General features: G+C 42.6%; 2 protein-coding genes across 2 annotated transcripts; one reads left to right on the top strand and one right to left on the bottom strand.

Moving 5' to 3' along the window:
- Nucleotides 1–13,291: 13,291 nt before the first annotated feature.
- BBS12 (Bardet-Biedl syndrome 12) lies at nucleotides 13,292–16,575 on the bottom strand. Its single transcript, XM_059698100.1, has one exon. It carries the CDS (start codon nucleotides 16,341–16,343, stop codon nucleotides 14,223–14,225), a length of 2,121 nt encoding a protein of 706 aa, XP_059554083.1. The 5' UTR covers nucleotides 16,344–16,575; the 3' UTR covers nucleotides 13,292–14,222.
- Nucleotides 16,576–20,218: 3,643 nt separating this feature from the next.
- LOC132234309 (centrin-4) lies at nucleotides 20,219–23,867 on the top strand. The gene is made up of 5 exons (XM_059695323.1): nucleotides 20,219–20,334; nucleotides 21,536–21,682; nucleotides 22,116–22,244; nucleotides 22,803–22,940; nucleotides 23,129–23,867. The coding sequence occupies exons 1-5, from the start codon at nucleotides 20,332–20,334 to the stop codon at nucleotides 23,216–23,218; spliced, it is 507 nt and encodes a 168-aa protein (XP_059551306.1). The 5' UTR covers nucleotides 20,219–20,331; the 3' UTR covers nucleotides 23,219–23,867.
- Nucleotides 23,868–27,032: the final 3,165 nt, after the last annotated feature.

A 27,032-nucleotide genomic window follows, 5' to 3' on the forward strand; every position in this document is an offset into this window, starting at 1 on the left:
AACAGGCAGTGAGTGATTTCTACGAAGACGGATCACACAGCTTTACTTCACAGACAGGAAAGGGGATAAAGAAAGTGTCATTGCTGATGAGGAGGGACGAGGGACCTGTGACTGCCGATCAGGGAGGTCGCCTGCGAGGTGCTCTGCCTTGGCGCCCTGGCGACGGTGCGGATGTCCCAGCAGCCGGGGTGTGGACTGCAGACCGTCCTGAGTCTGGCGGATCCTCCTCTGGTCTTCCTGGAACAGGAGAGCAAGGAGGCCTGAGAGGAGCCCGACCAGGACATTCTCATCACTTCCCTGCCTTCAGGGAGACAGGCCTGAGCCAGTTTCTCATTGCCTCCCACGTTCGATGAGGTCTGAGGCTTTCTGCCTTGCCTCCTGCGGCAGAACTGTAGGCTATAAATCCATTTCATTGCGATCTAGAATTCCCTGCTTAGCAACCCATAAACATAAAATTTATTAAAGAAATACATAAAAAGTTGGATCAGGAATAGGGAAGCCTAGGTCTCATCCCACTCTGCCATAGAGAAATCTCTGTGCCTCAGTTATGACGTCAGTAAAATGGGAACAATTAACCCAGAGCTCAATACCCCGCAGCTGGTATTATCCTACAAAAGAAAGTGGAGTGTGAGAATGTGAGACGTGGACCTTTTCTTGGAGTGTTTCGATTTGGAAAATTCAGTTAGAAAGGAGGAAAAAATGCATTAAAAATAACACAGAGAAAAATGTTTTGCTCTGAGAAAGTTCTTAAAGTTGTGCTAATAGAATAATGTACTAAATGGTGCTGAACTAGTTATCTTGAACATCTGGTACGAAAAATAAGCTAAATGATTTACTAAAAAGTTTTAAAGAAATTAAATAGGAGGGAAAAAAGCCAGAATGGCTCAGTGTGCCTAGGAGTTAAAAATATTGCTTAGAAAAAAAAAGATGCAAATTAAGTACAATGAAACAATAAAGAACTGTGGAAGAAAAATGGCTTTATCAGTAATTAGCCATATAGATTTCTCTGGGCCTTCGTTTCCTCATCTATAAAATGAGGAGATAGAGAATAAAAAAAAAATTCCTTCTAGTTATTAAAAACAAAGCAAATTTTAAATGATGTTGGTTTTCTTTATAAAATAAACAAACCTTAGATGTAAGAAGACAAAGCCAAGTCCACAAGTGGGTAATGGAATGAGGAGGAGTTCTGGAAAGGCACAAACAGATTTCAAGGGAATAGATTGCATGCAGATAGCTTATGAAATCAGGGGCAATGCTCAACTGACTCAGTTCTAAAGACATAACCCTGGAACCAGAGGGGCCAACGTTGACCCGTATTGTTTTAGCACACAAACACGATGACAAAAGGAAGCAGAGATTTTCCAGAACCTCACAATATTGTAGTCATTTCTGGAAACCAAAGGTCTTAAAAGTATGAATAGAGCTACAGAAATAAAAAAAAGACCAATAAAGTGATGAAACCCTGTAGCCTATGAAGAAAGAAAGTGAGAACCAACTAAATTCACGGAGCCTGGAAAGGCAATAAACAAGGAAGAGAGGAAGGAGAGTCTGGGATGGTCCGCATAGTAACAGCAATTAAGGAAAAGTTATTGGCAACAATATAAAAGAAAGGAAATTAAACTGAGCTTAGGAAATTCAGTTTGACGACTGGCGAAACAGATTACAAGAAGGTTTGCTATAACTAAAAATATATGAATTAGCTAATTCTCTTTGGCAAGTATCCTGCTGTGGGAATTTGAAGTTCTGTTTTTCTTTCATTCTGTCTACCTTTTATTTCCCAGAATGAAAAGGAATTAAAAACTAAACACAGTCTCAAAGAAGTGGATTAAGTCTCAAAATGTTATCTGGCCAATTACTATAAGATGGCATCTCAAAACAGAACGATTTTACAGCGAGGCTCATTTTCAGAGAGTTCCAGGGACAGGGTTTCTGTAGCGTCTTTGGTAAACAATTCCAATATCAAATGGCCTCTACTGTCAAACATTATCTTGATGTCTCCTCAGATGTGCTTTCATTATAGGTTAAGATAGATTCTTAACGGTGCTCTCAATGCAGGAGCCTGCATATCTGGTCATCTCTTGAAAACTCAGTTTTCCCAAAGCACAAATCATAAACATACAGCACAGCTCAAAAATGCTCACAAGATAAACTCACCCCTGTGACCACCGCCCAGTTCATGCAATAAGAACCCGGCCAGCACCCAGAGCCTTCCTTGTTCTTGCACCCCCCCAAGCATAACCACTAACCCTATTTCTAATACTGGTTTGTATATGTCTGTTTCTAAAATTTTTTTTAAAAGGTTAAACCGTATGTTTTCACTGTTTTAGTAGCATCTTTAGATTGACATATACTTCACACAACATAAAACTCCCCACTTTAATGCGTACACTTCAGTGGTTTTTACTCTATTCTCTATTTTCTGCAATCATCAGCTTTATCTCATTCCAGAACATTTCCATTCCCCCCACCAGCCCCCAAACAACCTGTACCTATTAGCAGTCAGTCCCATTAGCATGTCTTTTTTGTTTCTGCTTGTAAGATCCATGTGCTATGTTCAGTAGCCAATATTTTCTTTATTAGAGTCTAAGAAGTAAAGTACACATTTTTCTAATTAATTTTGGTTACGCACACACAAGACAACTGGTTTTGATGTTGGTTACACACAAGTACCCATCAGAGGGAGTTAGAAAACACTGGTGCGTAGGCCCCACCACGGATAAATGACAATCCTGGCTGGGCATCAGTAGTGTTGAACATTCTCACCATGATTCTACTGTGTAGCCAGGGTTAAGAACTACTACCAATAGCTTACCTAACTGGAAGACTGTACCTGACCAGAAAGAGACGCTAATTAAAAGACAGGTTTCTCAGGCACCCTGAACTAGAATCTTGAGAGGGAGGGTCTGGGAATCCACATTTTGACAAGTGGCCCATGTGCTTCTCATAGGGCAGTTTTAGAAATACTGCAGGAAACCAATGATTATTTACAAGAAAATAAATGACTTCATCAACAGAGGCTTCTACTGCTTTTAAACAAGAAAACACAAATGCTAATTTACAACATTTTTTTACTTAATATATTTTTATTGCTTTCAGATAGGGAGGGAGAGGGAGAGAGAAATAGAACCATTAATGATGAGAGGGAATCATTAATTGGCTGCCTCCTGCACGCCCCCTACTGGGGACCGAGCCTGCAACCCAAGCATGTGCCCTTGACCAGAATCAAACTCGGGACCCTTCAGTCCACAGGCTGATGCTCTATTCACAGAGCCAAACCAGCTAGGGCTAATTTAAAACATTTTTAATACATTAATAAAAACTATTGTAATGGATATTTAATTGGAGTGGTGAGGGGGACAATATATTACATCTGCCTCATTTCTTTAAATTGGATGTTAGTACAGACTGGAAGCCTTTTGGGAAGTGGCCTTTTCCACCTCCTGCTCTGAGGTTAGCACAGGAAACAGGTCTACTTTTTTTAGACATCAAACCAGTCTCAATGTGGCCAACATACTGTGCAATTCCCAATGTGCCTTTCACTCATAGTAGACAGTGTACAGAGAGTCTTCTTCAATCACCAGATAAATGCACTGGAAAAATTTAAAAATGCAACTGTCAAGAAAAATGACAAACAAAATAGAAAAGGAAAAAAAATCAGAAAATGCAACCTCAGAATAGTCTGAAATAGACTTCACTACTATTGTAGTATAACGGTAACAGCTCTGCACATGGAGAAGAATATTTTGTTAGACTCTGGAGCTGGCCTTGCGCCGTTGGCATGCATTCCTGTGGGTTGCTCCTGGGGCCAGGATCGTGGTTGGTATAGTATTCTGTACATCCTCAGCTCTTAATAATGGACCGCTCTCTTTATTGAAGGCTATCTTCCATCACTGGTCTACTGCATGATTACAGATAAGACCTGGTAATTTTTCACCTTATCAGTTGGCACTAAGAGTAAACTAAGTTCAGTTATTTAGTGTGTTAGTTCAATACATTAAATGATGTTATAGTTGTCTGAACATACTAATTTTAATAAAAATTTAATTTTAGGATAGCTTAGATGTACAGAAAAGGTGTAAAAATGACTCAGAGAATCCTCATATACTCCACCTAGTTTCCCTTATTATTAGCGTCTTCTATTAGTATGGTACAATATAATTAATAAGCCAATACTGATACATAGTTACTCACTAGAGTCCATACTTGACTCCGATTTCTTTAGTTTTTGCCTAATGACCTAATGCCGGGATCCCGCCACGCTCAGTCACCACGTCTCCCTATGTTCCTCTTGGCTGTGGCTGCTTCTCAGGCTAGACTTGATTTCTTCATAACCTTGACAGTTTTGAGCAGTGCCAATCTGGAATTTTTTAGAATGCCACACACTAAAAAACTTTTAAAGATAACCTAATTTATTCCTAGAGTCAATTAGTGCATTAGAAAAACCTGACTTAAAGCAATTCCAGAAGAAAAAAACCACCTTTTGGATGTGGTTCCAACTGTTAGAATAAGCTCAAATGGACTTGAATAATTGGTCGTACTATATAGAGAGATATAAAAATACAAGATAGAATAATTAAAACTAATAAGAATTGTCATTTCTAAAAGTTGGAACTTAACTTTATGTATTAATAAGAATTGAATTTACTTACATTCCTCTGGGTTCCAATCTTTGTTGTTTTCACATAGCCATAGAGTTAATATTATTTCAAGTTTTGTTTTTTCACTTGTCACTATAAACTTGGTCATGTGTTGAAGTAAAACGCATACTTGACATTTTTTAACAGCACAGAACTCATTTCATCCCAGTAATCTATCATATTTGTGTAATACTCCCCATTGTGGAATATTTGATTTGCCTCCCTTTTTATAGTACTAGGACGATTTTGTACAGGACAGTTTACAGCTGAATGGACTTGCATTTCCTCCAGCAATGTCTGGAATGCATGCTTCCCCACAGGCTCTCCAGCACTGAGCCTTGCCCTTCAGACATTCTCTACTCTAGCAGGGAATGCTGCTTTTAAAGTTGTTTGATTATGAACCTCATCATAGGACCAAAGCACATTTTCCCATGTCTCTTTGTATAAACTGTTTCCCCTTTCCAAGTGGAAATTAAATGCCAACCTTAGAGATGAAATTAGATGGTGGAAATTTTATTTACTAATATGCCCCTTAGGAAGAGCTGTTCCTTTTGGGAAATGGGAGTTTGTAGTTGAGGGTGGATGTGAGAAGAGTCTTGGAGGCGGGGATGTTTGGGATGATGCAGGAAGAGGGCTCTGAGAGGCAAGCGGGAAAGGAGGGGCAGCGAGGACACAGGGACAGGTCAGCACTCCACACTGACATCTGCCCTCTCTGCAACTTACTCAGATCTTTAACAAAGTACTTTTTTAAGCCCATGAAGGGCTTGACACGAATGGGTGGATTAGCCGTAGACACTAAAGTTGGAAAAGTAAAGGGTGGTGAAAAGAAAGGAAAAAAACGGAATCCCACTAAAACATAGACAACAGAGAGAAGCAAGAGCAAGTGTGTGGGTGTGCGTGTGTGTGTGCGTTTTTGGAGGCACAATAAAATTCTCAGGAGGCCTTATGATAGCAGAGTTACTGGATTTAAGATTTGGGTCCAGTTTACTCAAGTTCATAGAGACTCCAACTGCTACCTGGTTATATATACACACACACACTTATAATAGTAAGTTTCTAACAGTTTGTCCCATTTAGTGTTCCCTGTGATCTGAAATGTTTTTATTCTTGTAGTATGGAAAAATGTATCTTATGTTCAATAGCTTCTTCTCCTTTTTAATAGAAAGTAATTTATCTCCCATCCATGTTATTCTGGCTTCTTTGGGTTTTATATTCTATATTCTGGTTTCTTGCAGATTTATATTTCATATTCTACATTTGAACCCATTCTAACCCATAGATATGGCTGCAATGATGATAGATCTAAGTTAATACTTTTTCATATCACTAAAAAAGTTATGCCATTCTCTACTGTATTACTCCTGGTTGGCAATAAAATAAGTCATTACAATGGTTTGAGTCTATAATTGGCTAGTTTTGAAACCCCACCATTATAAACATCATGCATTAAAGCTTTTGCAATCAATTTTGGTCTGGTCTTATCATTACAATCTTTTAAGATGCAGTTTTTAAACATTTTTGCCCCCTTTCAAGTAAGTTTCACTATCACTCAAAATCTGTCATGGTAACAAGAATTGGTAACAAGAATCATAAAACTTAGAGCTGGAAAGTAAATAGGGAAGGCTTCATTCAACCTTGACTTAAAGGTAAGATAACAGGGGCAAGGGACCTACCCAAGCCAAAGCGAGCTAACGGCAGAGATGGGGCTCTGACCAGGTCTTTGCCAAACATCTCCAAACCTACAATAATGTAAAAGGAACTGCCTTTTACTTTTCCTGTTCTTATAGTCATGCTTACCCAAACTAAAATCATCTCACCTTTCATTTTGTAGGCCTTAAATGAGCAGGTCAAATTTTTGAGAGCATAAGAGTGGAAGTTTGCCACCTACAGGTCAAAAGAAAAAAAATTTCTAGGTTTTTCAGTAAAGTTCTGAGAACCTTATGAAGCAAAAGTGTATGGCTTGTTTTTTAAATTTTTTATTGATTTCAGAGAGGAAGGAAGTGGGAGAGATAAATCAGTGATGAGAGAGAATCATTGATCCGCTGCCTCCTCCATGCCCCACACTGGGGATCGAGCCCATAATTCAGGCATGTGCCCTGATGGAATCAAGCCGTGACCTCCTGGTTCGTAGGTCGATGTTCAATCACTGTACAGGAAAAATGTCATAAAGGGGCGCTGCCTTTTTAATCCTCACTGTTAGTGTGACGTTTCTACCGTATTCTTTTTTCACTAGAATATAATGCTATGGTAGCAGAAAAGAAAGATAGAACACTGAATGGTATGAATCCATCATTAGCAAGGCATAAGAATGTTTCTTAGCAACTGAGGACACGACATCTCTTTTTCTGTTGGTATTTCCTCCTCACTAAGAAATATCCGAGTGGGTAATTAAAACCCTAGCATTATGTTGGGACAACTGCACAACCATTTGGAGAAAGTTCTTTTAGAGTTCATGCCGTCCACTAAAATAAATTCCAGATGGACTAAATATTTAAATGTGAAAGATGAATAAGACCATACTAGAAGTCTGTATAGGTGATTGCAGTATAATCTTGGAGTTGGGAAGACCTTTCTAAACATAACACCAAAGGAAGAAAATATAAAAATGTTACAAATATTAAAAAATGTAAAGAAACATGACAGCTCTTTCTTCCTCACTAATAATCAAAGAGCTTTATTAAAATGAGGTTGCAGCCTTGGCCAATGTGGCTCAGTTGATTGGGCATCATCCCGTGCACCAATAGGTTGCCAGTTCGATTCTGGTCAGGGGACATGTGGGCTCGATTAGCAGTAGGGGGCATACAGGAGGCAGCCAATCCATGTTGCTTTCTCAAACAGGTATTTCTCCCTCTCTAAAAATCAATAAAAAATCTTTTAAAAATTTCATCATCATTTTTATAAAAAGATGATTGTATTTTCACCCACATTCCAGACAAAATTTTAATTATATCCAGTGTTGACAATGGCTGTGGAAATGACACTTTCATTTGCAGAACCTTTGGAAGAAGAATTTGGCAGAAAAGCTAAAACGTCTTTTCACCTGTTGAATCATTATTTCTAGGAATTTATCTAAAGAATATAATTATGAATAAGAGGAAAGATTCAGCTATAACTACATTTTTATAGCCTTGTTTATAATAGTGCCCAAGCTGGAACTGAACTAAATGTCTGATAGGAAATGGGTTAAATAAATTATAGTGGGTCACTCTGCTAGAATAATACAATGCCACTGAAATTATTTTACTGAACTCTATTTATGATACTGGAGAAATTTCTTAACATTACTTGACAGCAGTAGGTTATACAGCAGTGCGTTTAGTATGGCCCCAATTATGGACTGTAAAAAACATATGTACATCCACACAGAGAAGAGGCTTTGAAAAACCATGCCCCAAATGTCCTAATAATTACCTTGGTGTATGTGGCAGTGGGAAGAGACAAAGGGTTTCCTCTAAAAATGTTCTTCAAGAGTAATAGGAAGCAATAAAAGATGCATGTGCTTAAAAAAAATCCCAGGATGGAAGTGTGGCTAGAGTAAGAAGAAAAGGCAATTCACGGTTAAAGATAAAAAGGTCAAAAGAATGGGGCCTATGTGGAGATAAATAATTAAAAGTATTTAGGAAGAATGAAGGTGCCAGAACTTCCAATAAAATTGGTCAACGATTAAGTGAGATGCCAAGTAAGGGCTTGCCCACCTGGTCTGACCTCTGCGGCTTTAAGGAAAAAGCATATATACTACTATCCACAGTTTCAGGCATTCACTGGGGTCTTGGAACGTATACCCTGTAGACAAGGGGGGACTACTAAATGACATTCTGGTGGTTAGAAGCCTGTCTCCATGGCCCTGACTATGGCCATTATCTACCTGGCTGTGGCATTATCTACCTCTACCAGTAGGAGTGGCTGATAACCTCAGACAGCATTCAGAACCCTGTTTGGCAAATAAAGTTTCTTGAGACCATTTGGACAGATTCATAGCACTCAATCCCTCTGGGAGCCAGCACACCAATGCTGTTCCTTGACGCCCACCCCCGCCCCCCACTACCACCAAAAAGACTTTACTAAGGCTCTTACTTGGCTACTTATTAAGGTAGTACATGATGATATCAACGGCAGTTCCCAGATGTGAACATGTACAAACACAGGAACCAGAACAACCTTGCTTCAATCTCACTAATCATATGAATCACCTTGGATTTTGCCATGTATGGCAATTGAGGATGCAACTACTTGGTGAGGCTAGCTATGTGACTTAATCAAATCTATGTAACAGTGATTCAAATCAGTTCAACAACAAACCCTGAAGTATCTGGGTCTGTTGGGGTTGTGCTTGTATGTGGGAAAAAGATCTCTCCATGAGGGATGGGGCTGCTTTTTGGTTCATCTGTTGCCTCCTGGAATCAATGACACCGAAGATCAACAAGTTAAAACTCTCTTGCATGGGTCATAATGGATAATTGGTCTTAGACTACATTCTAGCCCAGCTGTGGGCAAACTACGGCCCGTGGGCCGGATCCGGCCCGTTTGAAATGAATAAAACTAAAAAAAAAAAAAAAAAAAGACCGTACCCTCTTATGTAATGATGTTTACTTTGAATTTATATGAGTTCACACAAACACTCCATCCATGCTTTTGTTCCAGCCCTCCGGTCCAGTTTAAGAACCCATTGCGGCCCTCGAGTCAAAAAGTTTGCCCACCCCTGTTCTAGCCAATAAAAATGCCTATTGGTCCATGGACTTTACAGTTGACCAAATTCAAGACCCTGGGGGACATGATTGAGGTTTGTACTGTAGACTGGCTCCATCATGCTGTTCATAGTAGCCTTAATTAATTGCTATATGAAACCAATCAAATGGATTTGGTATTGACTAAGCAACCTGTTTGTCAGATTAATCAGAGCAGCCAGAGTGGCATAATCACATGAAAATCCAAATTTGTCCAAGAATATATCAGGCTGAGGAGTGAATCATTAGAAGAGACTACCCATTATGGGCTCTGAGCAACACTGCATGCTTCCTATGTATGCCATGAATGCAAGGACCGGACCTACCTTTACCTGGTCCATGTCTCAGGCTTGCGTTTACACTGAGTAACAGCTCCCCTTGGACAAAGTACAGGATGGTTTCTGCTTATTATAAAAGCAGGGACTATCCCAAGCTCAGTGTTCCTCTCCTGTAACTCAACTGATGGCATATGCAGGTTTTCACCACTGGTCCTTTGTGTTCCTCTTATGGAACTTAAGGGAATGGGCAATGGACACAGACCAACTCGAAGCTCTGGCTATTGTTTTTGATGTGAATAATAAAAGTCCTTGTCTCTGACCAAGTGTCTCGAGTATTCTGTAGCATCCCATAAAGCAGCAACAGGCTAACTTGTTAGTGAGTGAGTTGGGTGACGCCTCAGACCCTGTACAGTTATTGACAGTGATTATTTTCTTCTTGGGAATAGCGAACATTTTAGGCACTATGACTTGGTTACTAGAAAACTTATTATTAGCATGATATATTACAAAAGATTATTTCCCAGTTAGAGGAATCAAGATGGCAGCGTAGGCAAAAACCTGTACTCGCCGCATACCACAACCGTATCAAAATTACAACTAAAGTACAGAACAACTGCTATCCAGAACCATTGGAAAGCTGGTTGAATGGAAGTCCAGCAGCTAGAGAAGTAAAGAAGAAAGCACACTGAGACTGGTAGGAGGTACTGAGACTGGTAGGAGGTGCGGAGATAGGGAATGGGCTGGTCCGGCACCCACATAGGCTGTCTTTTTAAATCAGGAGGGAGATCACCTCTGTGGAGGCTGCCAAGAGGAGCAAGGGGTCCCAGCCCCACACCAGACCCCCAGCCCAGGGTACCAGAGCAGGGAAAAGAAGTTCCTACAGACAGTAAGAACTACGGGCTGTAAAAACCAGTGAGGATTGGGGCTCAGTGACACAGAGGCTGCTGGAGACCCAGCTGCTCCTCTTAAAAGGCTGGCACACTAATTGAACTTACAAGCTCCCACTTCCTCTGAGCTCCAGTGCTGTGCGAGGCTCTGGGGGTCACAGACACATAGAGGAGAAACTGGACTGTCTGGCATCGGGGCAGGAACTCGAGGGCAGCTTCCTTCCAGACGGAGGTGCTCCTAGCGGTCATTGTTCCTGTGCTGGGACTTCCCTGGTCGCAGGGCTGACAGCAGCCATTTCTGTTTGTTCCATCCTGGTGATTCCCTGAGAACCCGCCCCACACAATTTAGAACACCACCTAAGCTGTGCGCAGTGGCTTTTGCATATGAATGGCCTGTCCTTACTCAGGCTAAAACCTGTCAAACAAGCTGCAGCTGGGCCAGGAAGCCCCAAACCTATCAATAAAAGGCCCAAGAACCAGCACCAGCACCAGCCTGCTTTGCTTCACAGCTGGTTCCTGTCTAGGCACTTCCAAACCTGATATAAAGAGGAGGAATCTGAAGATCTCTCTGTAGCTCCTTTTGGGTGGCCCCAGGCAGTGGCTGACTTTGCACTTCCTTGGAGAACCAAAAGCCAGTGTACTCAGTGATCAGTGTCAGACCATACCAGATTACAACTCTACATATCCATAAGTGACACTCTCAAGGGGAAGACTCAGTGAGCACCAAAGCCCCACTGAAGCAAGTCCTGCTCCGTAAGAGTATCTCCTGCACAGCAGCTCTCCCACTGCAGTCACAGCTGGTCGCCACAGCCAATTGGCCTGCAGGTCAATTCCTCCCAGTGACACCAACAGCAATCAAGGCTCAACTACAAGACTGTGCACACAGCCCACAAAAGGGTTCACCTAGAACAGTGGTGGCGAACCTATGACACGCATGTCAGAGGTAACACACGAACTCATTTTTTTGGTTGATTTTTCTTTGTTAAATGGCATTTAAATATATAAAATAAATATCAAAAATATAAGTCTTTGTTTTACTATGGTTGCAAATATCAAAAAATTTCTATACGTGACACACCACCAGAGTTAAGTTAGGGTTTTTCAAAATGCTGACACGCCGAGCTCAAAAGGTTCGCCATCACTGACCTAGAGTGTCTACCTCAGGTGACTGGGCCCTATAGGACACCTACTACACAAGGCCACTCTATCAACTCAGGGAGACTTAGCAATTACCCAAGATATAGAAACAAACACAGGGAAGCAGCCAAAATGCAGAGACAAAGAAACATGTCACAAATTAAAGAAATGGAAGAAAGCAAACTACTGGATATAGAGCTCAAAACCACAGTTATAAGGTTACTCAGGGATCTTCTAGAAACCTCTAAGGGACTTAAGTGAGATTTTCAAGGATCTTAGTCAGAATGCCAAAGAAATGGAAAAGAACCAGTCAGAAATTAAGCATACACTTACTGAAATGAAGAATAAGATACAGGGATTCAACAGTCGACTAGAGGATCCCAAGAATCAAATCAATTTGAAATATAGGGAAGCAAAAAACACCCAACCAGAACAGCAAAATGAAAAAATAATCCAAAAACATGAAGATTGTGTAAGGAGCCTCTAGGACAGTGATGGCGAACCTCTTGAGTTCAGCGTGTTAGCACTTTGAAAAACCCTAACTTAACCCTGGTGCTGTGTCACATGTAGAAATTTTTTGATATTAGCAACCATAGTAAAACAAAGACTTATATTTTGATATTTATTTTATATATTTAAATGCCATTTAACAAAGAAAAATCAACCAAAAAAATGAGTTCACGCATGTCATAGGTTCACCATCACTGCTCTAGGACAACTTCAAGTGTGCCAACACCCAAATTATGGGGGTGCCAAAAGAAGAGAGAGAGCAAGATATTGAAAACATATTTGAAGAAATAATGACAGAAAACTTCCTCTACCTGGTGAAAGAAATAGACTTACAAGTCCAGGAAGCACAGAGAACCCCAAACAAGAGGAACCCAAAGAGGACCACACCTAGACACATCATAATTAAAATGCCAAGAGCAAAAGACAAAGAGAGAATCTTAAAAGCAGCAAGAGAAAGAAACCCAGTTACCTACAAGGGAGTACCCATACGACTGTCAGCTGATTTCTCAATAGAAGCTCTGCAGGTCAGAAGGGAATGGCAAGAAATATTCAAAGTAATGAATAGCAAGGACCTACAACCAAGGACGTACAACCAAGGACCTACAACCAAGATTACTCTAACCAGCAAAGCTACATTTAGAATTAAAGATCAGATAAAAACGCTTCACAGACAAGAAAAAGGTAAAGGAATTCATCACCACCAAACCAGTATTATATGAAACTAGAGGCCCGGTGCACAAAAATTTGTGCACTTGGGGGGTCCCTTAGCCTGGCCTGTGCCCTCTCACAGTCTGGGACCCCTCGGGGGATGACCACCTGCTGGCTTAGGCCCACTCCCTGGGGGACTGGACCTAAGCTGGCACTCAGACATCCCTCTGGCAGCCCGGGACCCTCGGGGGATGTCCACTTGCCAGTGGGGACCAGGCCTAAGCTGCAGTCGGACATCCTTAGTGCTGCTGAGGAGGCGGAAGAGGCTCCCACCACCACCGCTGTACTGGCAGCCGTCAGCCTGGCTTGTGGCTGAGCAGAGCTCCCCCTGTGGGAGCACACTGACCACCAGAGGACAGCTCCTGCATTGAGCATATGCCCCCTGGTGGTCAGTGTGTGTCATAGTGACCAGTCATTCCCAGTCTTTCTGCTGTTAGGGTCAGTTTGCATATTACCCTTTTATTATATAGGAGTGCCTTGCCAGCCTGGGTGAGGGGCTGATGGCTGTTTGCAGGTTGGCCAAAGCCCCTTCAGGGTGAGGGTCCATGTTGGGGTGCCTGGCCAGCCTGGGTGAGGGGCTGATGGCTGTTTGCAGGCTGGCCACAGCCCCCAGCCACCCAAGCTCCCAGTGGAGGCCGGCTGGAAGCAGGTATATGGGATTTATCTATCTTCTATAATTGAAACTTTGTTGCCATGAGTGGAGGCCACAGGTGGGCTCAGGGCAGGCGGGAAGCTTGGCTTCCTCCATCACTGGGGCAACCAAGCCTCCTGCTTGCTCCAGCTCCGTGGCTGCCGGCTGCCAACTTGGTTGGGTTAATTTGCATATAGTTGCTCTGATTGGCTGGTGGGCATGGCTTAGGGCGCAGCAAAGGTACAGTCAATTAGCATCTTTGTCTTTTATTAGTGTAGATGCTGAAGGTTATTCTTTAAGAAGAGAAGAAAAAAATAAAGATAATAAAATGAACAACGAAGTGGCAACAAATACATATCTATCAACAATTGAATATAAAAATCAAACGAATAAAAATCGGACAAACAGAATAAACTGGTGAATGAAATAGAATCAGGGGCATGGAAATGGAATAGACTGATGATTACCAGAGGATGGAAGTGTGGGGGGCTGGAAGAGAATAGACAAAGATCTTATATGCATGTATGCATTACCTATGGACACAGACAATAGGGTGGCGAGGGCCTAGGGCAGGGCAGTAACTGGGTGGAGGTGAGCTATGGGGGGGGGGGGGCAGGGGGAGGGTAGAAAGAGGGACATCTATAATAATTTCAACAATACACCCAAGATTTTTAAAAAAAGATTATTTCCCAAAGACTTAGCCAATAACACTACAAAAATAAAAAGCCCTCTGACTCCTGTGATTTTATCTGTGTGTGCCCAGATCCAGTAATAATTTCACTGTCTGTCTGAAGTACTAACAGTACCAAATCCAGAGCTCGGCGCCACGCCTCAATCTTCGGTGTAACAATGTCATAAACTCTTGGAATCTGTTCCGGTTTATTTGAAATGCCTGAATTAAAAACTCCACTATTTAGTTTACTATATTCATTCAAGATGTAAGATGAAGGTGAGCCTGAGTCTGTGGCACTTTGCAGATGATGCTGAATGAAAGTCCTGGCTTCAAATTCTGAGGAGTAATTGGCAGTGTTACAAACGACAGTTGAAAGGTATTTGTGCCATCCGTCTGCCAAGCATTTAAGCACAGTAGGTCTGTACAGTGCCAGAGATGAGGCCAGCCAGGAGGAAGTATTATGAAGACCCCCTGAACAGATTTGGTCTCCTTTATTCAGAGGTTGCTCCATGAGAATCTGAAGATGGCTAAGACACAAAAACTCAACTGCACCACCTCCAAGGAAGACCTTTTGCTCTTTAAGAGCATAATGCAGACGATAGGCACAAGTCCAGAACCTATCTTCTTTGGTTTGCATCTGTGCAGTGACTGGGTCAGTGAGCACTACTGTAACCAAATTAATCCCTTGTGTTTTCAACAAAATTGCCATTCTGCTGATCCCATCTCCAACATCCAAGGGACTGCTTCTCCAGGAGGTCACAGAGACCCCCCTGCCCACAGAGTTTTCACTCACTTGTGTGATGTAGGACACCTGCACGGCTCCTGAGGCCTCCGCAAAAGCCTGCATCACACTGCCATTCACCGACCCAATCACCAACCGCTTAGTGCGCACGCACTTTTCAATTAAGTGTTCGGATACAGTTCCTTGTACCAGGACAAGGTTCACATTGAACTTGACTAATACCTGTAATACATGACTTGTCCACAGTTCTTCTGAGCTGTCTTGTTGAAGCTTCTTCATGCTTTCTAACACTGTTTGAACATTTGCAGACTTGTTAAATCCCAGGTGGCGGTAATTCTCTGTGAGGTCACCCTCGATGAGAACGACCCCGAGAGGCTGATTCTGTAAGTCCTCGAGCACAGTGGCACTAAACATTGATACAACAGTGACATATCCTGGACACACACAAGAAAAAGTTTCGGGTAAACCTGGCAAACAGCAAGTGAGGACTCTTGAAATGTCGAACGTAAATGGCATCGTCCAGCTGCCCTGGCACACGCTTGTGTTCTGGTGCTGCAGCCGTACAGCTCCTTCCACCAATCTCATGCTGCTGTGATCTCCGTGGCTCAGACCCGCCGCCAACTCTCCCAGATCACTACAGCTGTCAGTCTGGGGAGCAGCTGCACCATGTTTGCTTGTCCACTGATCACTAGCCTCCCGATTACAATGCCTGCTGTGGGTCAGCACTGACTGCCTGCAGCGGCCGCCTGCAAGCAGACTGTTTCTCAGAGTTTGAGGGGTTTGTGACGTGTTTTTATCTGCATCAACCGTAGCCTGAGGTCTAAAAAGTTTAGCTGATTTAACAGGTCTCCCAGAAAGACTGTAGGTGGTCAGTGACTGAGAGGCAACATCTTTGAGATCACACTCTTTCAGTATCAAACCAGTATTTGAAGGAATTTGTAGAAAGGGACACAAACTGACATTCAACGATTCAAGTTCAGAAAATACCTTTGTGCTGTCTATATGGGCAAAGACATCGTGGACAGGTACTTGCAGGGAAGTGACTTCTTCAATGCAAGAGTCCAAGCCTTCTGACATTCCTGACACGATTAAAGACATGGGGACGCCCAGATGAAGACACTCCTCCACAGCACTGCTCCAAGCACCGACGAGAAGCAGAAGAGTGCTGGCCCCAGTCCTGTACATGTTATGTTGCGCTTGAACTGCCTCACTGAGAAGCTGCCCCACTGCACTGGACAAATCCAAACTTTCAAGAAGCCTTACTGTTGAACCGACTACCACACTCTCATGACTCTCTTCATCTATAATAAACTTGGATGATTTCACTGGGCCTAGGAAAGTTCTTCCTGTGTCTGCAAAGGCTGAAAGTTGCTGAAGTCCCAGGTGCCTTTTTTTGTTTATGACCCTGCGAGCCATCTCTATAAGTCATCGTCTGCAAATAAAACAAAATCTTATTGAGTGTAATTCATGGTTATAAATGCTGTAAAAGAAGACTAAGATATATAGTCCCTGCCTTTGAGGCGTTTCTGGTAGGTACAGTTTCCATCAAATGCAGTCTGTGCAATGATAAAGTAGTATGGTGATATTAGCGATAAAAGGTACAGGTGCCGGAGGAGGAACACTCCATCCCACAGGGAAGTGGGTCAGGCAGGGAGCAGACGCTGTTTCCAGAAGAAGGCAATGCCTGAAATGAGTCTTGAAGAATAATGTGAGTCAGCAAGTTGAAGGAGGTGGTAGTAAATGCAAATATATGAGAAAAATGAAGAATAGTTAAGTAACATATACAAAATCTCACAAATAGTAAGTAGCAGGTATGGACTAAAATCCAGCTTGTCTAATGTCAAAGTCCCATGCTATTAACTGCTATACAATACTGCCCTCTGGCTGCCCCTCTATCCAGGATGACAGTAATCCAGCCTGTCTCTGCAGGATCTCCCACGTCCAAGCCTTCCTCCCTTCTCCCAAGCCTGTCATACTCCTAATATGGATGTGCTCATTTTTTTCAGAGAGTCTCTGCTTATGGTTTCCTTTCTATACTATGTTTAAGTCACAAGATACTGCTATGCGAGTGCAAAAGTCATAAAGAAATTAGAGCATAAGAAAAAGTCATGGGCAATTTCAAACTTAGGTCTGTATTTAATTTCTGTGAAAAAAGGTTTTCCATACGAGGCATGAGATTATTTCAACTAATCTGCAAGCAAAAATTGATATCAAAATACATATTCACACAATCTGTCTCAACATTTGAAGAATCTATTCCAAGTTTTGGTAATTAAAAAAAAGTCTTAGAATTTCTAAGTTTAGAAGAGCTCTTAAATTATTTTGAAGTGATTACAACTTGCTATAATTAACATAAAATAAAAACTCAAACAAGAATTCCTCATCTTCTAAGAGGGTGAAAAAGGTAAAGACGGTGAAGGGGACAGTGAGACAGATCATTTCAACGATGCAAAGTACCTCTGGCAACTTTTCCTGACATTGAACGGACACAATCTGACTGTGTTCTGCGAGACACCAGCACATGCTTTCCACAAACAGCTTTCTATTTCATCCTTGCGATCCCTAACAACTTCACATGCCAGCTTAGTGTTTCTTTAACTTCCTAAGTGTGCAAGAAGAGCAGCTGGCTCAAGGACTTCCCTGGGATTCTCACACCCAAAGAGGCTCTCTTGTCCTAAAATCGTGTCTAGTCTTGTCTGAGGTACTTGGCTTAGAATACTAAGACATGCTTTTCAAAAGTTGCATTTTTTTTTAAAAAAGTACTATTTTCTGACAGGTATCATTAGCTTTTTTTTCATCATGTCAAAACCAACAGTTTGCCTAGTTCCAGTCTATTCTTAGTACAACAGTCTGGTGATATCACTCCACTAGTTCAAAAGCTCTCATTTGGAAGATAAAGTCTTTACTCCCCTGTCTGACACAGGAGAGTCCCTTTTAAAAACTAACTCAGATCTTTTCACTCCTCTGCTCAAAATCTTGCAAAGCCTTCCCACTACACTGGCGTGAAAGTCAAAGTAGTTATAATCTATACTAATAAAAGGGTAATATGCTAATTAGACCAGGAGACCTTCTGGGAGACCTTCCGGACGAAGCTGGGGCTGCAGGGTTGAGGTGGCCACCGCGAGGGCTGAGGTGGCCACGGCGGCAGCAGGGTCTGAGGCAGAGGCAGCTACGGCGGTGGTGGGAGGCCGAGTCCCTTGCACGAATTTCGTGCATCAGGCCTCTACTGTCCTAATAATGTGCACTCCTCCCTTCCGTCTTTGTCTCTTATTCCTCTACCACCCTGGCCACTCTGGTCCCACCTCCCTTCTGTTCCTAAACACTCGCAAGTGTTTCTGTGCTCCTTGTTCCGGAACGTTGTTTCCCAAGGAATCTATGGCCTCACCTTATTTACTTATTACTTATTGACTATCTCCCTCTGTTGGACTATCTCCCTCTAATTCCCAGGAGGGCAATTTTAGTCACAGAAGTATTCCACACACCCAGGATATTGTCTGACTACTGATGAGTGAATGATTTTCACCATATTTACGATCTTACATGTAAGTACAAATCTGAAACAAGATTAAACATGCTGCTGTCAGCATTCCTGCACCACAAGTGTAAGGTTCAGCACCTTTGGAGTGGACATGGTTTGTATGTGGTGCCTCGTTGAGGCCCTTCGATTGCTTCCAAACATGGTTCTTCACATGGTCCTTAGAATTTCCATTGAAAAGCACACGTGTAATCCGGTCACTCCTCTGCCTAAAGACGTCAGCTTATCTTAGAAAATAACGTCTTGATCCCCTAGCTCTACAAAGGTGTCCAACCATCTGACCTCACTCTAATTTGTAAGACTCGTCTTCAAGCTTTCCTTATGATCCCCAAGATGTTGCCACCCTAGAATACACCTTTATTTGCATCTTTGCACTTGCTATACTCTGGTTTGAATGCCCTACCCGCTCTTTACCTTGGCAGATGCTGTATATCTTTCGTGACCAAAGGCAAATGCCACATTTTTAAAGCAGGCTCTCCAATGCCCCAGGCAGGATGAGTGCCTCCTTCCTGTGCTCCTAAAGCACTTTCTACACAAATCTACTAAAGCACTTAGCATCTTGGCTTACACACATTGCATTTTTCTCTGTGCAATATCTGCCACCAATCTGTGGGTTCCTAGCTTTTATTCATCTCTATACTCTACACCTGGTTCCTTGGAAGCTCACCAGATAGACGGCATCCTACATCCTATATGACATGCAGGGGGTGGGGGGTGGGGAAAGGAGAGAGAGAGAGAGAGAGAGAGAGAGAGAGAGAGAGAGAGAGAGAGAGAGAGAGAGAGAGAGAACATGGATAGGTTGCCTCCTGGGCCCGGACCTGGGGTGGACCCATAACCTAGGTATGTGCCCTGACGGGAATCAAACCCGAAGCCTTTACTGATCATCGGGCCACCTGTGTCCGATTAGAGTGTGGATCTAGGCGGGATGTGGTTGGGCCGCCGGCCAAATCTTGGGGTTCAGCCAAGCCTTAGAATGACTGGGGGTGAGTGTGGGTATAGATGTCAGAGAGCGGTCCTGGGTGGGAACGAAGCCCTCCCTGCAAATACACACCGCAACCCAGGTGCAACCTCAGTCCTCCGCAGGGAGGCCCCAGGGCTTCCGAGGCCCACGCTGCCCCCATCCGCCTCCCTCAGGCCGCGCCTCCGCCCCACGCCCCTAACCTCGGGGCCCACCACGCCGGAATCCCTGCGAACAAGGGAGGAGGAAAGTGGCCCAGGACCCAGCGCAGCGCCGCGGCGGCCGAGGAAGGTCCAGCGGTGCATCCCCTCCGCCCCTCCGCACCCCGCCGGCGGCGAACCAGAGCTGGACCAATGCACCCGGGCCTCGCGGGCCCTCCATTCTCACCCCTTCCCAGTGCAAAGCGCAGGAAAAGCAAACACGGGCTCCCCACGACGCCACCAAAGACTCGGCAGCCGCTGGAAGCACCTCGCTACTAGCCTCGCTCTGCGCTCCAGCCCCACGGGGCTGCTCCGGGCCCGCTTTCTGCGGTCAGACAGACTCTGGGGGACACAGGGACGCCCAGCGCGCCGGCGACGACCACCCCCGCCCCGCACGCAGTTTGCGCATGTGCGAAGGGGGCCGGCCGGCTAGGCCTGGTCGCTAGGAAACCAATTGGAAAGGCCGCTTAACGGTAGACGAGACAGGCAGAGCGTAACGCTATTGGTAGGTAGCAGATAGGGGGCTGGCCTCAGGGCTTCCCTTCTGACCATTGGGTGATGTGGCTATCAATCATTAGCCTGAGTGGGCGGGGCTGCCTGAGGTTAGCGACCGCGGCCTTAGCAACGGCTTGGGCGCAGAGGAGGCTACTGTTGGACTTCGGGGTGGGCGGAGGCGGCCGGGGCTCCTGGCTGAGGGCGCCGGAGGGGGACATGGTGAGTCTGCAGCTGCAGCTTCTTGCTGGGGCTGGGGCTGAGGTTCCTCCCCGGAGCAAGGAAGGAACTTTGTTTAGCTCATGAAATGTATCATTCTCTCCTTTTCATGAGCCTCGAGTGTCAAATAGAACCCCTTCTCGCTGCTCAATAAGCGCATTGTCCGCGGCTCTAGGGAGGAAGAGCGGTTTTCCAATTCATTTTCCCTCATCAACCCCATCAAGAGTGAATACCTGCAGTCTACGATAGGTTCCCTGTCTAGCCAGAAAGGAGTTAAGTACAAAGAATAAGATGCTAAAAACAGCCGGAGGGCCTGGGCCTCTAGGAAAGTCCTGAACTCTGAAAAACGAACTGACCGGGGACCAAGGAGTTCTGCCACTGCCTGGAAGCTGGGGATCCAAGGCTGCCAGGCCAGCGACCTGCAGCCCGGGGCCGGGGCCAGGAAGCAGCAGCGCCACGCCGTTAGCGCGCGAAGCCGGCCACTGGAGGCGCAGGACGCAAAGTCCTGCTGCTTCCTACCCCGAAGCTGGGGAGGAGATGCCGAAATAAGGCTGCAGGAGGGGCCCATGACAACCTCGCTTGCCAGTAGAAAATGGCAAACAGCAGGAAGATGACCCCTCCACACACACACACCTTCCCTGAATACTGATCATTGGCCCAACATGCATTCTTACCCAGATCCCTGTAGTAGTTTTTCACCCGGAAAATGTAGTTTATTCATTTCTCAACCTGTGCAATATAGGAAAGTATGCTAGAAGGTGGGAATAGAATTATGTTCCAATCAAGTATATCCCACATAATACGTTTTCTGGTAAGACATTTAGGCGTAATAGAAGTAAAGATCACTTCAACAGTGCTTTTCAGAGACTTCAAGTAGGGCCGATTGCATTCCGACATACCTACTACCCCTCTAGCATGCCTTCCTTTGCCCCATCTCATCTCTAAAGGCACTAATTTGAAGGAAAAACCTAATTGGACCCAACTTTAAAAAGAACCAGGCTTTCCACCAACATATTAACAACTAAAGCAAAAATGTTAGTAACGGGAAAAGGGGAGAATTGTTGAGGTTCATTGTACAGTAGGGAAGAGGATACCTGACTAGGTCATTATATTAGTTAGTTCATCAATTTCATCCATTATTCTGGTTCTGGTAACTTTTCCGGTTACAAAGCTTATCTTTCACTCACGTGTGTATTTCTTACAGGCATCCAACTGCCACACAGATTCGGACCAATGGAAGAAAAAACCAGCAAAAACTGAACTAAATGAAACTCAAAAACAAGAAATTAAAGAGGCCTTTGATTTATTTGATATTGATGGGTCTGGAACCATAGATGTAAAAGAATTGAAGGTTCTAAAGTTATTTCTAATTCTAAAACATTTAAAAAACCATATAATATATTCATGCCAATCTTGTAAGTCTTTAGCAGTAGCCATCTGAAAGCTCGATATACAGTCCCTTCCATGCAGACATCTATCTCCCTCTTAGTGCAGACATCCGCCTCACACTGGCAAAGCAATATCTTGTTAAGCATTTCATTCCTGTTTTATAAAGAACCCATGGACATGGACGACAGTGTGGTGATTTTGTGGGGAGGGAGGTGGAAGAGGGCATAGAGGGGATAAATGGTGATGGGGAAAATATATGCTGACCTTACTCTCTAGGTTTATACCTTGTCCATAGAAAAGAGAGAGCGCTCGCGAGAGAGAAAATCTAGTAATTAAGGTAATTTTAAAGCTAGGAATGAGATCGTGGCATATAATTTATTTGCTTCCTATTTCAGATTGCTATGCGGGCCTTAGGATTTGAACCAAAGAAAGAAGAAGTTAAAAAATTGATAGCTGAAATCGACAAAGAAGGAACTGGCACCATTAGTTTTGAAGATTTTTTTGCCATAATGAGTCTAAAAATGGTATAGTAGTGATTGTGTTTTTCAAAGAAATACAATGAGAGGTTTCATAGAAGAATTTAAGGATGGTTGGGGTTTAGATAAGAAGAACAAGATTAAATATGCTTTCAGGCTAGTGATCATGAAAACCATCCAGTATGGAGAAGAGGATTTTTGTTAGGAAATAATAGGATATATGGGTGGATAGAATGGGGCCAGCAAGGCGAAGCCTGGAATTCCACAAACATTGACTGAGTAGCTGTTTTTGGCAGGCACTATTCTGTGGGGAACACTTGTTGTTCTCTTGGAGCTCACATTTTTGTAATGGATCTTAGTTACTGGTCACCAAGAAATACACCCTCTTTACCACCCTGTGCCTCTTCCACTTCCTTAGACTCTGAGTGTAAATACCTGAGGGCAGATGTGAGTGCATTGGCACAATTTTAAAAGGCAGAGCAATTAGTAAAGTCAGAGCTCAGCTACCTGGTACGTTGCTGCTCTGCACCTCACAGACCTATAAGACCAGCTTCATAGGAAAATAAGTGAAAGACTAATAACATTTAGCTGTTTCTGTTTTTCAAGAGTGAAAAAGATGAAAAGGAAGAACTGTTAAAGGCTTTCAAATTATTTGATGATGATGCTACTGGAAGCATAACATTAAACAATATCAAGAGAGTTGCTAAGGAACTAGGGGAAACTTTAACAGATGATGAACTTCAGGTAAATTTTATTTATTTTATAACTATAATTTACATGTATAATTATATACAATTATTTACGTATTAGAATTTAAATGTCTTAATTGTACTCATAAATACATTTAAAGTAAAATTTTGAGTATACATTTGAATATTCATTTGTGTCATTCGTTTTTAATAGAGTTCACATATTTATGTTTTGTTTTACAGGAAATGCTTGATGAAGCTGATCGTGATGGGGATGGAGAAATAAATGAGGACGAATTTTTGAGAATGATGCAGAAGACCAGTCTTTATTAATACTGTTTTTGTTCCTTCTAAAAGTTAACAAATTTGTATTTGTTATACAGTCCCATAATATCTGAATATTCACTTTCAATTTACAGTTTATATGCACAAATTGGTCTCTTGATGTCTAAACCATGTGAGAAGTTACATGTTTCTCCAAATATGTTGTTAAATCTACGACATCAAGAACAAAATGTAATGACTTCCTTGAAACATGAATCCAAGAATAGTATCAATTCTAACTGCTATTTTTAGAGCCTAGGGTCCAAAGACTTATGCATTTTTTTTAAGTTTAATTAACTTAGCCTCACATGCAAAGGCACTTGGCAACAAAGGCATACTTTCCCTGTTATTGGGGCATGTGTCTGCAATTCTTTAAAAACTGTTGAAAATTTTCTTTTTCAGCAGTTATTCAGATATATATAGTATTAAATAAAACTGTCTGGTAACTGTTATTTGCTACTTTTCTTCCTATAAAGAAATTTAAAGCAGTACTTGTATCACTCAGACAGGGATTTTAGCTGTTATCTAGTTAGTATATTACAACTTGTAAGCTGATAGTATTAGCTCCAACTGTACAAGAGAAAATGAAAGTTTAGAGAACTTAAATTTAAAAATTGCTCAATTACCCACAGATACTAAATAAAACATGGATTCTAAATTCTGTATCTTTGCCGTGGCTGGGTTGGCAGCAGCATCCTCATACGCCAAGGTTGTAGGCTTGGTCCCAGGTCACGGCACATACAAGAATCAACCAATGAATTCACAAGTAGAACAACAAATCAATGTGTGTGTCTCTCTCTCTTTGAAATCAATAGAAAGAGAAATTATCTTTATTTCCATGATGCTGCTTCCCCATGGACTAAAAACTCTCAGGATAAGTATATTTTCTAATTCATTTAATTCTGTGCCTTACAATCTGTGTTTTCTATGAAAGAGCCAATCTGTTGGGAAAGGCAGTCCCTAACACAATCTTTTGACCCCCACTGGGCCGCATGACAATGGGCCTTGGGCCTGGAACACCTCATTATGGAGAGAGAGTCCTCACAGCTGTGCTGGACTTGTGGCCTTGTCTGAGAACCTCTCTCCCTGGTTCAGACTCAATGTGCACTTCCTTGTTCTGCTTAACCATGTGTCACGTGGCATCTGGCAGGCCCCCTGCTGTATCTGTGCCCTTCAGAAAGAGGTCTACACAACCAGAGGGGTGCGGTGTGTGTAGGCCATTTGCCCTGTGTGGGCCCTGGGAGGGACTGTGGCCCAGGAACCCCATGCTCCCTGCTGAAACTGATCTCCCGCTGTTCCTTCCCCGTAGGAGTAAATCTCTGCTCCCAACTGTCCGTGGCTGCATTTGTTTTCCTTGGCAACTCTGACACCAAGCTGCTGGGCAGAAGGGCTGAGGCTTCTGATCCTGACCCTGATCCTAGGTGACGGATGCCACTTGTGGGACACACACTCTTCCTAAGCCCAACTAATGGTCCGTGGAGCAAGAAAGGCTTGCAGAAAATGCAATTTTAATTGCCTCACCTGAAACACACACATACCACATGGCAGAGGCCATGAACAGACACTACTCCCAAGAAAGCATGGAAATGGCCAACAGGTAGATGAAAGGATGCTCAACATCACCAGAAGGGAACTGCAAGTCGGAATCCCCATGAGATACTACCTCACAGCTGTTGAATGGCTATTATGGACAAGACGAAAGTAAGTGTTGGAGGGGATGTGGAGAAAGGGCCACCTCACTTCAAGGATGTAATATTTCTGTATCTTGACTGAAAGCCCAGGGTATATGTCCTGACCCCCTGACCCCATCCTCCTGACTTGAACTCACACTTCAGTCTTTGCGGCACTGTGCAGCTATGTAATTAAGCTTTTGCCAGCTCTCTGTTTTCTGCTAGGTCTTTCGGAGTCTCATCCTGAACACCTGTAACTCGGGAGTGGCGTGATGGGGGAGGAAGGGACTTGGACCATATTTTTCACTTCACTCGAATCCCTGCTCTCTATAAAACTTCCAAGTTCTAGACACTTTGGCTGCCCTCCAATTCCAACCTGTTTCTAGTGAATAGATGTATTTGGTTTGGATAAAAGAGGTTGGATTCAAATCTTTCATTCTATCTCATTTTTATTCACAGATCACTGTGACAGTTACTGAGTGCTTGTTGTGTGTTAGGCACCGCTCTCCCTCCTTCACATGGATTTCTTATTAAGTTCTATGCCTACTGGGCACTGTTATCATCATTCTGATTTCACAGATGAGGACAGAGGGTTTAAGTGACCAATTCATTACCACATGGACAGTCAATGGCTCATCTGGACACTGTGAGGCCTGCTGTTCTCCCTCAACTCCCGGGCTCTGAACCTCTGCTCGGCTCTCATCACTCCTGTCCAGGTGTTATCTTCACCCAGAAGAGGCGACAGCCCATATTCTCATGGGCAGAGAAGCAGCAAAGTGAATCTTTCTTGATCAGAAAAGTGGGTGAGGTCAGATGTAAGAAAAGTGATAAATCTGGAGAAGTGAAATCAAAGAAAAAGATAGTTTTAAAAAATTAAACAATAGTCTTTGTAATTGGTCTTTGTAAACTCAATCGCAGAGAGTCATGCGGGAGTCAACATTAGACAGTCAAGATGAGCAAATAATTTTAAGATCAGAGATCATAGTGATAAAAGTTATTACTTGTATTTTATAATGGGCATTGCCTCCCAAAATCATTGTCCCTTGCTTTCTTGGTGATGGCTTATTTTAACCAGAAAGTTTTACGTATAAGTTTAAATACTTGGTAAATGAATGTAACGGAAGCACAATTCTAACATTCAGAATGTTACCCACTGAAATCAGTGGGTTGTCACAGGAGATGGAACATGGAGGTCACACCACTAGAGGGCGTTGAGGGCTTACCTCAGTTTGGTGAGTGAAGGTGTGCTCTGATTTATGCTTATTTAATCGACATCAGTTAGTTGAAGGATTTTTAAAAAGATCAAAGTTAAAGATGTCATTTATCAAGCATAACTTGAAGAAAATTATAGAAATTGTATTATTCTTAAATCCCCTTCCTTGGTAACTAATTAGTTATGTTAATGAAAAGTCAAAAATTTCACTTAAACCAAACTGGCACTATTAAAAATGTAAGCCATGGAATTATCAGGCAGGAAGCACATTATTTGAAGATTTTGGAGAGGGTGAATATGTATGCTTTTTATTCACCATACCTATGTACGGTTTGATTTTTATGAACATAAATTTTATAATTTACATAAAAGAGGTAAACAATTCAAATGCTTTTAAAAACTAGGTTAAGAAGCTACTATGAAAATAAATTAGGAATATAAGTCCAAGTTTATTTTATATAATCTGCCTACATATTTATAAATATGGTGCCCAAGTGATACTAATAAGCATTCTACATTACTACATCAAAAAGGAAGGAAGGGTGTTGGTTACACTGTATTCTTAACATCTTTTGTATAGAAAGTCACATTTGGGCTCTGAAGGCTTCAAAAATGAAGACTTACTTAATTTGTTCAAGCTCCAAATACACAAGTTTCGTTGAGAATGGAACAGTTGTTTTTTTCACTTAACAAAAGAGTTAATAACACAAATCTATAAACTCAGTTTGGGGGAAAGTAACATATCCAAAAGAACTAGCTATGTGTAAACAAAGGAACACCCATAGTCAAATTATGTTCTGGAATAAGGGCCTTTAAATGAGTGTTAAGCTAATGAAAACATACATAGGTACACTGTATTACATTATTTCTTTCTGTCTTTTTATTAGATATATGTAAATACCTTTTACTTCTCTTGGAAATATATTGTGGCTAAATCAAA

Source organism: Myotis daubentonii, chromosome 5 (genome assembly GCF_963259705.1).
Source record: "Myotis daubentonii chromosome 5, mMyoDau2.1, whole genome shotgun sequence".
Taxonomy (NCBI): Eukaryota; Metazoa; Chordata; class Mammalia; order Chiroptera; family Vespertilionidae; genus Myotis; species Myotis daubentonii.